General features: G+C 37.0%; 1 protein-coding gene across 1 annotated transcript; it reads left to right on the top strand.

Moving 5' to 3' along the window:
- The first annotated feature begins 934 nt into the window (after positions 1–934).
- Positions 935–5,225, top strand: LY96 (lymphocyte antigen 96). The gene is made up of 5 exons (XM_030943554.1): positions 935–1,052; positions 2,032–2,121; positions 3,022–3,150; positions 4,020–4,072; positions 5,027–5,225. The coding sequence occupies exons 1-5, from the start codon at positions 959–961 to the stop codon at positions 5,114–5,116; spliced, it is 456 nt and encodes a 151-aa protein (XP_030799414.1). The 5' UTR covers positions 935–958; the 3' UTR covers positions 5,117–5,225.
- The last annotated feature ends 8,687 nt before the right edge of the window (positions 5,226–13,912 follow it).

Below are 13,912 nucleotides of genomic sequence, written 5' to 3' on the forward strand. Positions count from 1 at the left end.
GATGTTTTATAGCATCCTGTTAAACAACAGCAAAAATCTGTGTGTGATGTATGTACTCTGGAGACTTGTCAGGAAAGTTATATAATTTTGAATTCCCACTTAAAAGCCAAATACTGAAAATTTCTTAAAATTTTGAACTCTGTCAGGCCAGTGGGACTCTTCTTGTGGTCTATAGAAGGATTTGGAAATACTGAAGGGAATTCTCTAGCTGCATTAAATTTTCAAATTTTTGTCTTATTTTGTAAATTATTTCATGTAGTAGTTAATTATTTGGTACTTTCAGGCACCTTTAATTCAATTTTCCCTTTCCCTAATTAATCTAGGAATTACCCCCATCTCTGGGCACAATCAGTCATGGTTTTTGTGCACATCATAACATCAGATGGTTGCATTCAGCTCCATTTGAAATATGTAATCTAATTACATTCCTTCAGATGTCTGGTGTATTCTTAAAGCATGCTGAGCTTTGTAAGAAGCTCACATGAAAACCAGTGAGAGGTACTGGCTACCATAAAAATAAGAGAATGGACTTGGTTTTCATCAGTTGTGGATTTTTCTCTTCTTTAATATGTGCAGGAAACTCTGTGTTTGAAATTATGCCTTTAAAAATCTTACCCTGGATGACTCAACTAAACTTGCTCATTACATGCTTCTGGTAGTCATAATGTCATTCCACTTCCCCATTTCACACAGTTTTCTCTTTAATTTTTCACTCTTGGTTTCAGCTGCATTGTCTGGGGAAAATGTAACAGCAAAAGCAGGAATTCTTTTTCTTAACAAAATTTAGTGTGGTGATAACTGACAGTGGTGCTGCAGAATTAACAAAGATTGCAGAGAATTTGATAAATAGCAGAACTTTCCCTGAAGACATGTGACTGACGATGACTGTGCTGAATTTTCTTCCTCTTTCTCCCAAGTGAAGTTTTATACCATCGGATACTGAGCAAAAAAAGTAACTATGTTTGGACTCCTTTTTTTCATTTTATTTACCCCTGGAGTCAGTGAATTCATTTGTACATCATCAGATCTTGAAATGTCATATACTTTTTGCGGTAAGTAAAAAAATAGGTAATCCTTTTGTTAAATTTCTGGAATAATTACTGTAGTCTGAGGGATTGTGAGTTTTCTTTTAAATTTGTTTCTTTTCTTTCTATTTTTCTTTGAGAAATACAGAAAAAGAACAAGAAGTATATTTCTGTTATTAATCACTCTAAGAATTTTACTTCATAGGCATAAATCTTACCACAAGGCTGGTTCCAGCAGCTAGAAGAGAGAGAATTTTATTCTCAAGTAAAGTAGGCATGTTTTTGTTCAGAAAATATTAGAAGATAATGGATTTAAACTAGTTTTGCAAGTACTCTGTTGTATAAATTATACCCATTGAGTTAACCAGTATGTTACAATGAAAAGCTTGAAGTATGTGAAAAAAAAAAGAGGGAATGTCGTATTCTGTCAGGCTGCAGTACCAATCAGGTTCTGAGACAGCATGGTGTGTCCCTCCTTGCCCTGTCTGTGTCATGGGCTGATATTTTGTGAATTTTAAAAATGCAAGGTGGCTCAGTCACAGAGCAAATCTACTCAAAGGTTCATTTACATTACCTGGAAAATACGCTGATGCATTAAAAATATTTTTAGCTCTTGTCAGCATGATTAGCATAAGTAGGGATATTTTCAGTAGAAGAACATGCTGGTTAAGTGCTAATGAAAAGTTTGTATATCTTCAAAGGGAAATAAAGGTACTTTTGTCTCTGGTTTTTGTGTGCAAAATATCATCAACCAAAAATTTACTTCTCTTTACTTAAAGAAATATGATACTGGTTTTGCCCTTTAAATGTAAAAATAATTAATAATATAATTTTAAAAACATATTTAATATTTGCCACATATATTATATTAAGCAAATTTATAGCATATAACTTAAATACATTTAAAAATATATATGTGATTTTTGTGTGTATAACTGTATATTCTTATTATTTTTATTGAGAAATCTATTCACACTATCACTGTGAAATTTTTTTTTCCCTGTAGATTCTGCAGCTCATTCTTTCATGTTTAATCTGACACCTTGCAGCACAAAGAACAAACCTATCTGGAAGGCTGCTCTTACCTGGATTCCAAGTGAGTGTCTCTTAACTAGACAATTATATTCTGGAAATGCTGAAAATGAAATACAACTGAAAGACTGACACTTCATCCTAAATGCCATGTGATTTAGAGAATTGGTTTCTGGGCTTAAAAATGGAACAGGTAAACTATAGTGATGGACAGAAATGATGATTTATGAAACGTGTTTGAGTTTTACTTGGAGCAGTTACCAGAGCCCTGCACACAGGACTGTCACTGTAAATGCAAATCTGTGACAGTTTGGGTGTATGGGCATTTTGGTCTTCTGGCCTGGACCAGATCCAAGTCTTTTAAAGGAGAGAGAGTATCATCAGGCCATCCAACTATGGCAGGACTTCTATGAAGAATATGTGTGTTTCAGAAGCTGGAAATGGTACTGCATTTTGTGTGCAAACCTAACTGTGGTCTTTAAACCCACCTTTAAGCCAGCAAGCTCAGCTAATGAAGTGTTTAGGACCTGGCTGTATCATAAACTTCCCCTTCTGCATTAGGTTTCCTTCTCTTGAAAGACATTTTTATGATGCATTCATGATAGTTTCTTTGCAACACCTGCTTAAAACTAAGGTCTTAATTTGAGCCCGTGTTTAGGGTAGCTGTGGAGCTGAATGAACTCTGTTTCCTTTACTAAAGAAATTAAAACAGACTTTGAAATTTTTCTTCCAAATGTTTTTAAGACTAATTTTTTGTTGTTGTTGTTAAAAACAACAATAGCTTTTTTCTTTTTTGTTTTTCTGGAAGTAGCAGTTTTCAAGATAGATACCTTTTTAATTTTGGGGGAGTCTTACAAAAATACAGTATTTTGGCTAAATCTAGTTTTTATCTAAACAGCACATCTCCATATATGCTTTTCCTCTCCATCAGTTACCATTTTCTTACTTGCAATGTTTTAATTAGGAAGTGACATCCACTTTTTGAAGATTGTCTTCAATGTCTGGTATGATGGTGCCAAAGCACTCGTCTGGAAAGAACTCCTCTGCAGCGGAGCTGACGATGAATACTCACTGTGCGGAACACTGAAAGGAGGTTGGTGTGAAAATACATGGTGCAATCAAGCCATGCAAACAGAGTTTTATCTCCACAATCTAGACCTTGCTTGGCAGGAAGCAGACCTCAGAGCAGGCAATTCTCCAGTGCCAGAATTCCAGTGAAGTAGAAAATATCCAAATTCTTTATTTTAACATCCTTGTACTGCAGTTTCCATCTCCATAAATGAGGATTACTAATATCCTTCATCTGATGATGACACTTATTCTGAACATCTCTAAAATGACATGGAAAGATTGGATTTGACTGGACTGAACAGGAAATTTGAGAGGCACTGTGGGCACTGCTAATATCCAGAACAAAGTTTATTTAGACATGTGTCTGGATGGGTTTTTTAAGAGATTTTATACACCTATGTAGGATGTTTTTGGTTTTTTTTTCCTATAGAGAAGAGTGAATCCTTTGGTAGGGGCTAACAAATATTAACACAATACATACTCAGATTCAGAGAATCCAGGCAGGATGTCAGACTAAAGGCCAAAAAGACCTGTAAGGATGTCAAAATACAGTCAGTTTTCCTTTCTTTAAAAATCAGTATTAGCTCTATTCAGTTACCATTCAAGTGAACTACTATTACAAGTTAAATTACTGGAGTTATCACAGTAGGATTTGTCTGGAGGAGATGTTGCAGGAGCACTGTGGTTAATTCCTATTTTCTGATGTGGTTTCAACAAAAAGTCAGAGCTCTGAGAGAAGAACCAGATGAGGGCTTTATCAGTGAAAGAGTAAGTGACGTTGGCAACTGCTACTGAGAGATATTCCATATTGCTTTGAAATTATTTAGGCAGCCTGATTGATGGCTTTATGATTAAGTAACTCTTTGTATTATAATTATCTCTGTTTTTCAGAAACACTTGACTCAGCATTTGACATTAAAGGCTCAAGATTTGAATTTCCAAAGGTACTTTTCAATGTTCTATATAATAGTAAAATCACATACTTACAGGTATACTTTTTTCTGAAGATGTTCACCCAAACTGACGAAAACAGAAGAGGAAATGTCAGAAAACTTTCTTATAATAGAATTGATGACAATAAAATGGTAGCATCTCTGAAATGATAGATGTTCAAAGGTTATTATTCCTCTATCTTTCTTCCTTTATTTTATAAAAGAAAAGACCAAAGTAATCGGTTAATGTCACCTTAGTTATTCCATTTTGTTTGGTAAATTATTCTCTTTTCTTTTACCTGTTCGAGTAAATCCATTCATGTTCCTTCTGCCCATTTCATTCTTTATTTTACATTCTCTTCACATGCTGCTCTTTTACTCCATGAAACCATTTTCAAAGATTTGAAATGGGATAACAGTATCCAAAAAGTAAAAGCAGTGCTCTACTGTTAAACCAGGGGCAGCACCAGTCCTCAAGTTAAGCCACTCTCATCCAACAACTGCCTCATCAGTTGTCTGAGCTTTTCCAAGACCCTTATCAAGACTATTAATCCCTAAAAATGTCACTAAGGAGCTCCTACTGGTCCAAAATATCCACCATTCCCCTTTACTCATGGATCTCCAACAGTCCAAGAGATCTTGTAGCCCCAGAGCTTGTAACAGACTGGAACATCCTCTGCCATGAGCTGTCCTCCTATCCATGAAGAACTCATGGTAGACCTGACACTTCCTGGTGGGACTAGGAAATGCTGTTCCTGAGTAGGCGGGTCATGAGAAGGAAGGTGAACACTGTTTTATTTTTATGCACTCATATACCTGACTATACCTATGAGAACAGTCCCTGATGGGAATGTGTCTTTTTCAGTTCTAACAGAAATCACCAGAATTATTCCAAGAAGCCAGTTAGACAAGAGCAGGCAGTATTGTGGACTAATTTTCTTCTTTTTTTTTTCTTCCTTGTTTTAGGGCAATTATAGTATTGTTGTGCAAGGATTCTCTGATGATTCTGAGAATAATATGGTCATATGCTTGAATTTCACCATGATAGTAAAATAAGATGCTTTCTGAGTGCAACAAACTTCTCAAATAATTCCAGAATATGGAGGCCACTTCTGTGAGCAACTGGAATCCAAGCTGTGAAGTAATATGCACACTGAATTTCCTGAGGCAGAATACATCATGTGCTGTCTGGGAAGCTATAAGATATAGTCTTTCTCATTTGTAGCACAGCCATAATCAGTTGCTCAGCCAATGTGCCCAAAATTTCTGGGAATCAGGCATCCTGATTAATCCATGGAATTACCCTGACTGGATGTCAGGCTGGTCCTGCATTTTGGTGCTGTGCCTTGAGTTACATTAAAGCTGAGTGCTTCAGACTGAGCTAAAGTAATCAAGAAGTTTTGAAGTTTTGAAGTGCCAGAATCAGAAGTTCATCAGTATTCAATTTAAAATAACACAGCAATCGAATTTGGGAACCCTGCTGTGAGGTGGTGGGGGGGTGTTTTTTTGGTTTGTTTGAGTTTTTTTTCTTTTCTTGTAACAATAAAACTTGTTAGTACAATCAACTTAAGAGATGGTTGTTATTCTCCTGTTATTTTGTGATGTTTCTTCAGATGTTTCATATTGTTCTGCTCTGTTTACACCAAGCTGAAACAGAGGAGTAATAATTTGTTATGTGGTAGTAACTGATGTGGATAAAATCCAATGTGGAACACTTTTTTTTTCCAGTTACACTGATACAGTACAGCTGAATTTAGTCATCCAGAGCTGCAGCTGCAATCCCTTAGGATGTTTTTAGCTCTTGCTCAGGGTCCGAGGGGCAGAGGCTACACAAACTGTGTCCTTCAGAAGTGGGAGGGTGGTGTCACACAACAGGTTGATCTATTCCTCACTTATTCCTTTAAGGTATTTCCAAAATTTTCCTGGAGCTTTTACCCCTTGGGCAGCCGACACTGAGTACCCACCTGCCCTCTCTGTTGCTTTCCTGCACCCCAGACCTTCAGTCAGACTTTGGTGGAGTATAAGATTTGGTCCTTAGGAAAAGTGCTGTCCTGTTTCCATCCTCAGCCCCCAGGCAGCAGGGCTGGTGAACTTAGTGAGTTCAGAGACTTTTCCCCAACTAACAGGACACTGTTGAAGGTGCACATTGTGCTGGCTACTAGTTCATGCTGTCTAGCAGATTGCTTCCAAATGCCTGGAAAAAATTAAAAGCCAGAACAAACCAACCTCTTTCAGACTGCTAAATACCAAGCATGCAAATTAGAAGAAGTGAAGCTTTTAATCTCACTTTATACAGAAAGAAAGATGTTTTTCAAACTTGGTATCAGAAAACTCAAGGAAAAGCTCCACACCCAAGTTTGTAGATATTCCATTTAAAACTTGGTTTTAAATGATAGGTATTTTGGCTAAATAAAGCAAAATTATTAAGAGTCAATAAAAACAGAAGTAGAACTGCATAATGACTGAAGATAAGAAGCCATGATTACATATAAGTGATGGTGGCAAAGCACCTGTGCTTTCTGATGGTTCACAGACCATTCCAGGAGCAATCCAAGCTGGAGTATCACAACATGTTCTGCATATGTTTGAGCTGATTTACTAGAGTTGTGATCAATTTATTCCTAACTTGAAATACCAATCAAGAAGCAACCTGAGAGCATGACAAGCAATAATTACCTTTCTTCTACTGTTTTGCTTATTTCAAATAGTGTCTGTTTCAAATTATTGACCTAAGGAACAGTCTTACCTTATTATGTCCCTGTGTATACATTTCATGGCAACCAGCGACCACAAGTCTCAAAATCGTCTTCAGTGACGAGGTGTTCTGAGGGTTTTTTGGCCTGAATTATTTGGGATGTTAGAAGAAATATTTTGTTTATTAAGCAGCAAGTAACACAAGTAAGAGAGATTAACACTTCTGGAGATCAAAGACATTCATGTGCTCTATTTTACATAAGCATGTTCTAATGCTTTATGGATATTACAGAAAATTTGCAGTACATGTAAAGGTATAAATAGAATTTCTGTCTCTGAATAGAGACCTTTACAGATAAACATATGCACTCAGTATCTTGCCTTGCAGAATTTTTCAGTATAGATCTTCAGCTGAAGGGTTATGATTGTACATGCCAGCAGATAGGACAGCAAGGCAGAGCGCAGGAGCCACACTTTATAAAGCAAAGACTTTTCAAAGGCCTCAAGTTTTCTCCTTCTATGACTGGAAATATCCACTTCAGTGCTGGTGACTGCCACACCACAATCTCCCCTGGACAAGAGGATATAGATTTTGTAAAGTGTCAGATCATGCAAACAGCTTGGTCTGAAATTGCTGTGATACTGTAGGGTGAAGGGCTGAGCTGAAGGCAAAGCTTTGCTCTTCATGTCTGGTTCCTGGGGCAGAGTTCTTAAAAAGTTTTCCTTCCTTCCTTCTGCTGTCCAGAGCTGACAACTGTTATCACTGATTTCCTTTCCAAACTTCCCTGAGCCCATATTCAGGGCTCCATAGCAAAGAGGAGTTTCCTTAGGATGAAGTGAGCTGCTTGAGCTCTATGAAGATTAATCTGAATGTTTCCCTTTTCTTCACTTTATTAGTCCAGTAAACTTCGATCCATTTTTTTGCTTCTTCATTTTCTGCCTCTGTCTAGAGTTGGAATGGTGTGAATACTGTGAAATAAAACACCAACTAAAAATTTCTTTCTTAAAATATTCTGTGAGAGCTACATGCCCTGAGATCCTTGTATTTTGCCAGGAGTTCCAGCGAAATGTGCAAAGCCTCCTCCCGTGCAAACAAAAGAAAATCAAGGAAGGTTTTGTGTTTAGCATATTTATGTGAAATTAATATCTAAAGCCTTCACAAATACCTCTTTTTCTCTCCCTCATTACTGTTGTTTTCAAGAGGCTGTCAGGATTTTCTGCAGATGGGAAAAGAGCTTTTCTTCACCCCCTCACCCTCTGTTGCCAAATATGTAATTATGAGAAGAAGCAGTTCCTGTACAATGTGGTTTCCAAAAAGACTGCACACTTTGAGCTGTGGTATTACAGTTTTATTTGATAAAAGCCATAAAGTATTCATAATTTCAAGTGAGTGAAAGTCTGCTGACCACAATACATGTACTTTTGCTGGCTGAATTTGTAACATCATTTGAGATAGATACACAAAGATAATTCCATGTAATTCAGGTATTACAGCAGCATCTCTTGTGTCCAGGGAAGCAATTCCCTTGGTCACCCCTTAGCTTGGATGACACAAAGCACAGATACTGTGAACAAATAAACTACGTGGTCCCTGCAGCAAGAAGGAGTTGGATTTAATGATGCAGGAGATGTGTCTTGATCTGTCTTTCAGACATGAAAGGAGAACCATAGCAGCATAAATCCCTTCTGCACAACATTTTTTTCCTTGGTGGAAAGTGCTAGCAATTGCCTTGGAAGGGTCTGTGTAGCACATTTTGCTGAATGACTTCAGCTCCTTCGTTCTGCCTGTGGGTCCCTGCCAGCACGAGTGAGTTCAGGGCAGCAGATGGGGTAGTGACATTTCTAATGAGAAGAGAGAGGAAGGAGGGAGGGAAGAGAGGGGGTTCCTGCCTGCAGAGTTTAGGGAAGAGAGGACAGGAGAAATGAAATTTGGAAAGTCTTCTTGCCGTCAATAGAAATTACTGGACTTTGGAAATCTTGGATAGTAGGCACTGTGCACACATACTTGTGTTGTGGATCCCAGGCACCCCTATAGATCCTTTGGCTGCAGTAGATGGGTATGTCCCTAACCTCTTTTCTTCAAGATATATTTTACTACTGGCAAAAAGAGAAATATGTGCATATAAAACATATGCATTTAATATATATGCATATATATGAATGTATATATTTGGCCAGGTATAACAGCTTCCCAAAGATTCTGTATGGGAACAAAACAAACAAACAAAAAAACCCCACAACATCTTTTTTCCTTGAGCTTTAGCTTAAATGGCTGTCTTAGCTATGAGTATTTTGTTTTTAAATTCAAAGTTCTTGATAAAATAATTTCTTGCTGACAAACTAAAAGCAAAACTTTTAATAGTGAGCCTGGCTGTTTGCTCACAGGAGGGAACAGTTACTGTACTAAGTATTTCTGTACTAAGTACTAAGATTTCTGTCTGCCCATTTCCCTGTGCTGCACAAAACCTTTGAGAACTAGAGAGCAGATCGTATTTTTTTCTTGTAACTTCTGCCAACTGCACACATCCACTGAGTGTTTTTTTCTCTGAGTGCATCATTACTGAAGTACCTCCATGATGATTATGAGGTTGGTTTAGTTCTTAAACACATTCTGTTCAGTCACATTCCATTTAGACTTTTCACTGTATTACCCACAATTTTTATGTTTTTAGCATACCAGTGCAGTCCAAAATTTCAGTAATATAAATAAATAAATAAAAACAAAACCAAAAAACCAAAAGAAATATACACAGAAAACAAAATAATAATTTTAGTCCTCTGAAAGCAATAGAGTTGAAATATAGTACTTCACTTATGATGTGCCTAAAGGAGGAAATAATAAAAAACATTGTGCATAGTGAACAATTGTTCACTATGACTGTGAATTAATTTGAGCCTGCTTTAGAATGATATGACTTCATTTCACGTCTGAATATCAGCTGAACAGACTGGTAGTTATCTTTTCTAATCATGTGTCGTCGGTTGGACACAAGGTTTTCGGGGTGAAGGAAGAGACGAGATGGGCTCCATGATCAGAAGGCTTGATTTATTATATTATGATATATACATATATTATACTATACTAAAAAGAAAAAGAAAAGGAGAGTTTCCAGAAGCTGCTAACTACCTAAGAATAGAATAGAAAGAAAGAATGAATAACAAACCTTGCTCTCTCGGACTGTGTCGAGAGAGCTCAGTTCCAGATTGGCCATTACCTCCAAACACTCAATCTGGGCCAATCCAGAACTGACCTGCTGCATTCCACAGAAGCAGATAACCTATTGTTTATGTCTGGCTGCTGAACTTCTCGGCTTCAGCAGGAAAATCCTAAGAGAGGATTTTTCATAAAAGAAATGTCTGTGACAATCATGTATCACACTGAAGTGGTGTGCTCCATGTCAGCGGATATTGCATGTAGTGGAATTTTCCCAGTATCTTTAAAGCATTAAAGATACTTTTATGACACAGATGTAACGTAGACAGAACAATGAATATCATTGATGAAAGTTTCACAGATGGCTGTCAGAAAACACACTATCAGCAGGAGTATTCTTTTCTGATTCCCCAAGCTACATTCCAGTGATTCTGACTGCTAATTGTACAGTTTCTTTAACCTGTGAAAGTTTTTGTGATTTTAGTATTCTAATTAAGGAGGAAAAGAGATCTTAAAAAAAAAAAACCAAAGTAATATGTTATCTAGAGCAACCTAAAATATTAAAACAAAGAAACAGTATTGTCAGATGAGTAGTAGGGGAAAAAAGTGGTTGTGGGAAAGAAATAATTTTGATTACTGCAGAATGTTGTGTATTTATTTTGACCAAATAATTTTTAAAAAAGGAGGTTTCAATTCCTTTAAATCTGAGACACCTCAGCAAATAAGAAGTATTTTTCTGCTTCTGTTTTTTGACAAATAGTTATTTGAGCAAAGATTATTGTGCCACAAGATCATTGTGGTTTTGCTGATAAGCCAGGACTTGAGCTGTGATGGTTGTACTCATGTTAGTACCTACTTGACAACCTGAATTGTCCTTTTGGGCACAGATGTGCCCACTTCTATATTACTTTATATGCCTTTTTCTGGAATTGATGGCAACATTACAACTTTGCAAAGAGTACAACAGGAAGCAAGTTGTCAAGGGGAGCAGATCAAACCGTGTATTTTGACTTTATAAATTATAATTTTCTTATTGTACTTCTGGTTTTATAAAAAGTAAATGCTCCAGAAAATAGAACAACTAGACAGACTGATATGCCTCCTCCATAGGCACCTTTAGGAGTATATGTATAGAGTAACCAAAATTTAGACTAAAATAAAATAGTTCAGTTGGACGGGACCTCAGTGATCACCTCATCCAACTATCTGACCACTTAAGTGTGGATCCAAAGCTAAAGCATATTTTAATAGCATTCTGGACTTGATGTGCCAACTTCTGATAAACTCTGCTAGACGTGTTGAGTATCTCCAAATCTCCTTGAAGCTGCAAGTTGGACATATTCAGCAATATATAATTTTATATATCCCAACCATAGTGTAGTCACAATGAAAACTATTTTGTTTAAGTGTAGGTGAGAGGTCTGTGATAAAATAAAGATGTGGTATTTCCTTCCAGATTGGTATTGGTTCTACAGCAAATATTTTATACAAGAGTTACTTTGTTCAAGATGCCAAGCTGGGATGTCTGTGAGAAGAATGGGGAGCAACAGAGAAGGAGGTGTCTTCTGGCCTTGCTGGAGGTACAGCACTGTGCAGAGTCCACAGCCACTGTCACTGCTGTGATGGGAGCAGGATCACGGCTGCTCGCTGTCTTACTGTTGCCTCTTTGACAGGTACCATCTATTGCTGTGATAGTCCTACTTCTTCACCCAAAAATCACAATGTTCTGTGAGGAAATACACACTAAAATTATAAATATAATTTCAGTTTTGGAAACACATCTGTAAATAAGGAAAAGAGTACATGTGGTATAAACAGTTACCTAAAATATACATTCAAATGCAAAGTGTTTGAAGTATTGATCCACAAACACTACAATATCCATAAGTCAAGCATTAATATTAGGTTTATTTGAAGGAGGTGACTTGTTTCAAATATTCTGTCAATACAAGGATAACTAAGACACCATAATTCTGTGGCAAGTGCTAGAATTCTCCATAAGCTCGAGGTATTAATCAATTACAACAATCTGGTTTTTATAGCTTTTGGATTGCAGTGGTGCCTCCTGTGAGTAGCTTGTAATCAGGACTTTTGCTTCCCTGCTGCATACCATATAAATATTTATGAAATTAGTAAAATAATATTTTAAGGGTTCTTTGAAATGTGAATCATAGCCATATCCAGAGAACCTACTAAGGATCTAGCACCAAGAGAGTGACCTGGAATCCCTGTTTGGCCTCTCCAAAGAACAACCCACAAATCCTATGCAATGGGGGACTGGTTCTGTGCCATGCAAGATAACTTTCTACAGAGCATGGCAGACTGAAACAATTCTTGTTTTCCAATGCAATTTCCATTGTAATTTGTATTTTAAGGAATTAACAGTCTGGAAATCACATAGTATGACACAGCAGAGCATATGCCATAACCTAAGGATTTCACTGGACTACTAAGGTAGAAACAAAGCCAGATTCCTAACTCTGATTGGCCTTGACCATATGCCTTGTTTGGATGTTTAATTTGATGTCATGTGTGTTTGCCATAAAATTCAGCTGGTTTTTTTGCAGTGGTCTAGCATGTTTCCAAGGCATATCACAATGATCACAGTTCTGGGAAATATAAAATGGTAGGCAAATTAAACTACCTCATTTTTCACCACAATAAAGAATGTCTGTTTTATCAAAAAGGTCCTAACACAAGAAGTACATTGGTGCAATCTTTAGACAAAATCACTAAGTCTTTCAGTAATATTCTCTATTTTTAGGTTCTATCTGAAGGCTGAGAAAAAAGCAATATATTTTGAGGTACATTACCCTAGTGTGCACTGTAGTCAGATGGAAATCTTTCTGTCTGGTGTCTCTTGCTGGGCCTGGGTGATTTTCCTTTATGCACATAATAGCAAACTGCAAAATGTTACCTGCATGCTTTATATTAGTTTTTCTCTATTAATTTCTGTTGGGGGGAGCAGGGGGGAAAGATAATATTTGACTTTAAATGGGTAAGATAAATATCTAAATGTTCAGGAAAGAAATGGAATACACTCTCTTTAGGATTTAAATTCTTAACAACATTTCCAAAGTTGCATCAAGCCCAGAATTAAAGGAGGAAGTTGGCTGCAAGTTAGTGCCTCTCTGTAAAATCAACAACTGCTCTCAGAATTACAGCACTGGAGAGTTTATCCTTGCTGACGACTGACAGGATATTTTCTTGCTGAATAAAAAATGAGCAATCAAACATGGAAGGGAGTCCTGTGCTTAGAATCAAATTCGACACATTCTTAAGCACGGCACAAACTTTTTTTAAGCCAATGAAGCCATTTTTAGGAGGATTTTTGCAGCTTGGCACTGATAAGGTGAGTGCCTACACATAATGTGTCCTTGTCACCATGGTCCTGAATGACTCAAACCACTTGTAATGTGGCAGAAAGATTTTCACCTGTAGACTGTCAGTTTGAATCTGTCAAGCAACCAGAAGTTCCTGCTGCAAGAAATTTTATGCAAAAACTCCAAGCTGTGCTAGAAGAATATTAAGGCTGCATGTATAGTTGTATTCTCATTTCAGGCAGGACTGTCATTCATTTTTAACATCCCCCTTTCGGCTACAGCATGATGATTTTGTCTTTAATAACTCAATCACATAGCACCCTTCAAGCAGTGTGGGACAGGCATTTTCCCCAAATCTGCAGAAATGTTTGCTTTGATGAACAGAAATCTTTATTCAGTTTCTGAGCTTCTGGGTAAGCTTATCCCAGTCTAAGTGAAGGAACTCAAAAATAAGCACATATTTGAATGACACTGTGCATCACAGTCACTGTCATGATGAAAGTTTAGTTGTATTGAAAGTGTCTTTCCTGAAAATCTATTGAATTAAAACACCAAAGCAGAAAGGAGAAATGCTTGTTTTAACTATGTGAAAAATGGGTCCCTTACATAATCAGAAATAAAAAGCTAGTTGTAGGTTAAATAGCTTTTGCCTCCTGGGGTGTTTGCTTTCATCAAATGAAA

Source organism: Camarhynchus parvulus, chromosome 2, assembly GCF_901933205.1.
Source record: "Camarhynchus parvulus chromosome 2, STF_HiC, whole genome shotgun sequence".
Taxonomy (NCBI): Eukaryota; Metazoa; Chordata; class Aves; order Passeriformes; family Thraupidae; genus Camarhynchus; species Camarhynchus parvulus.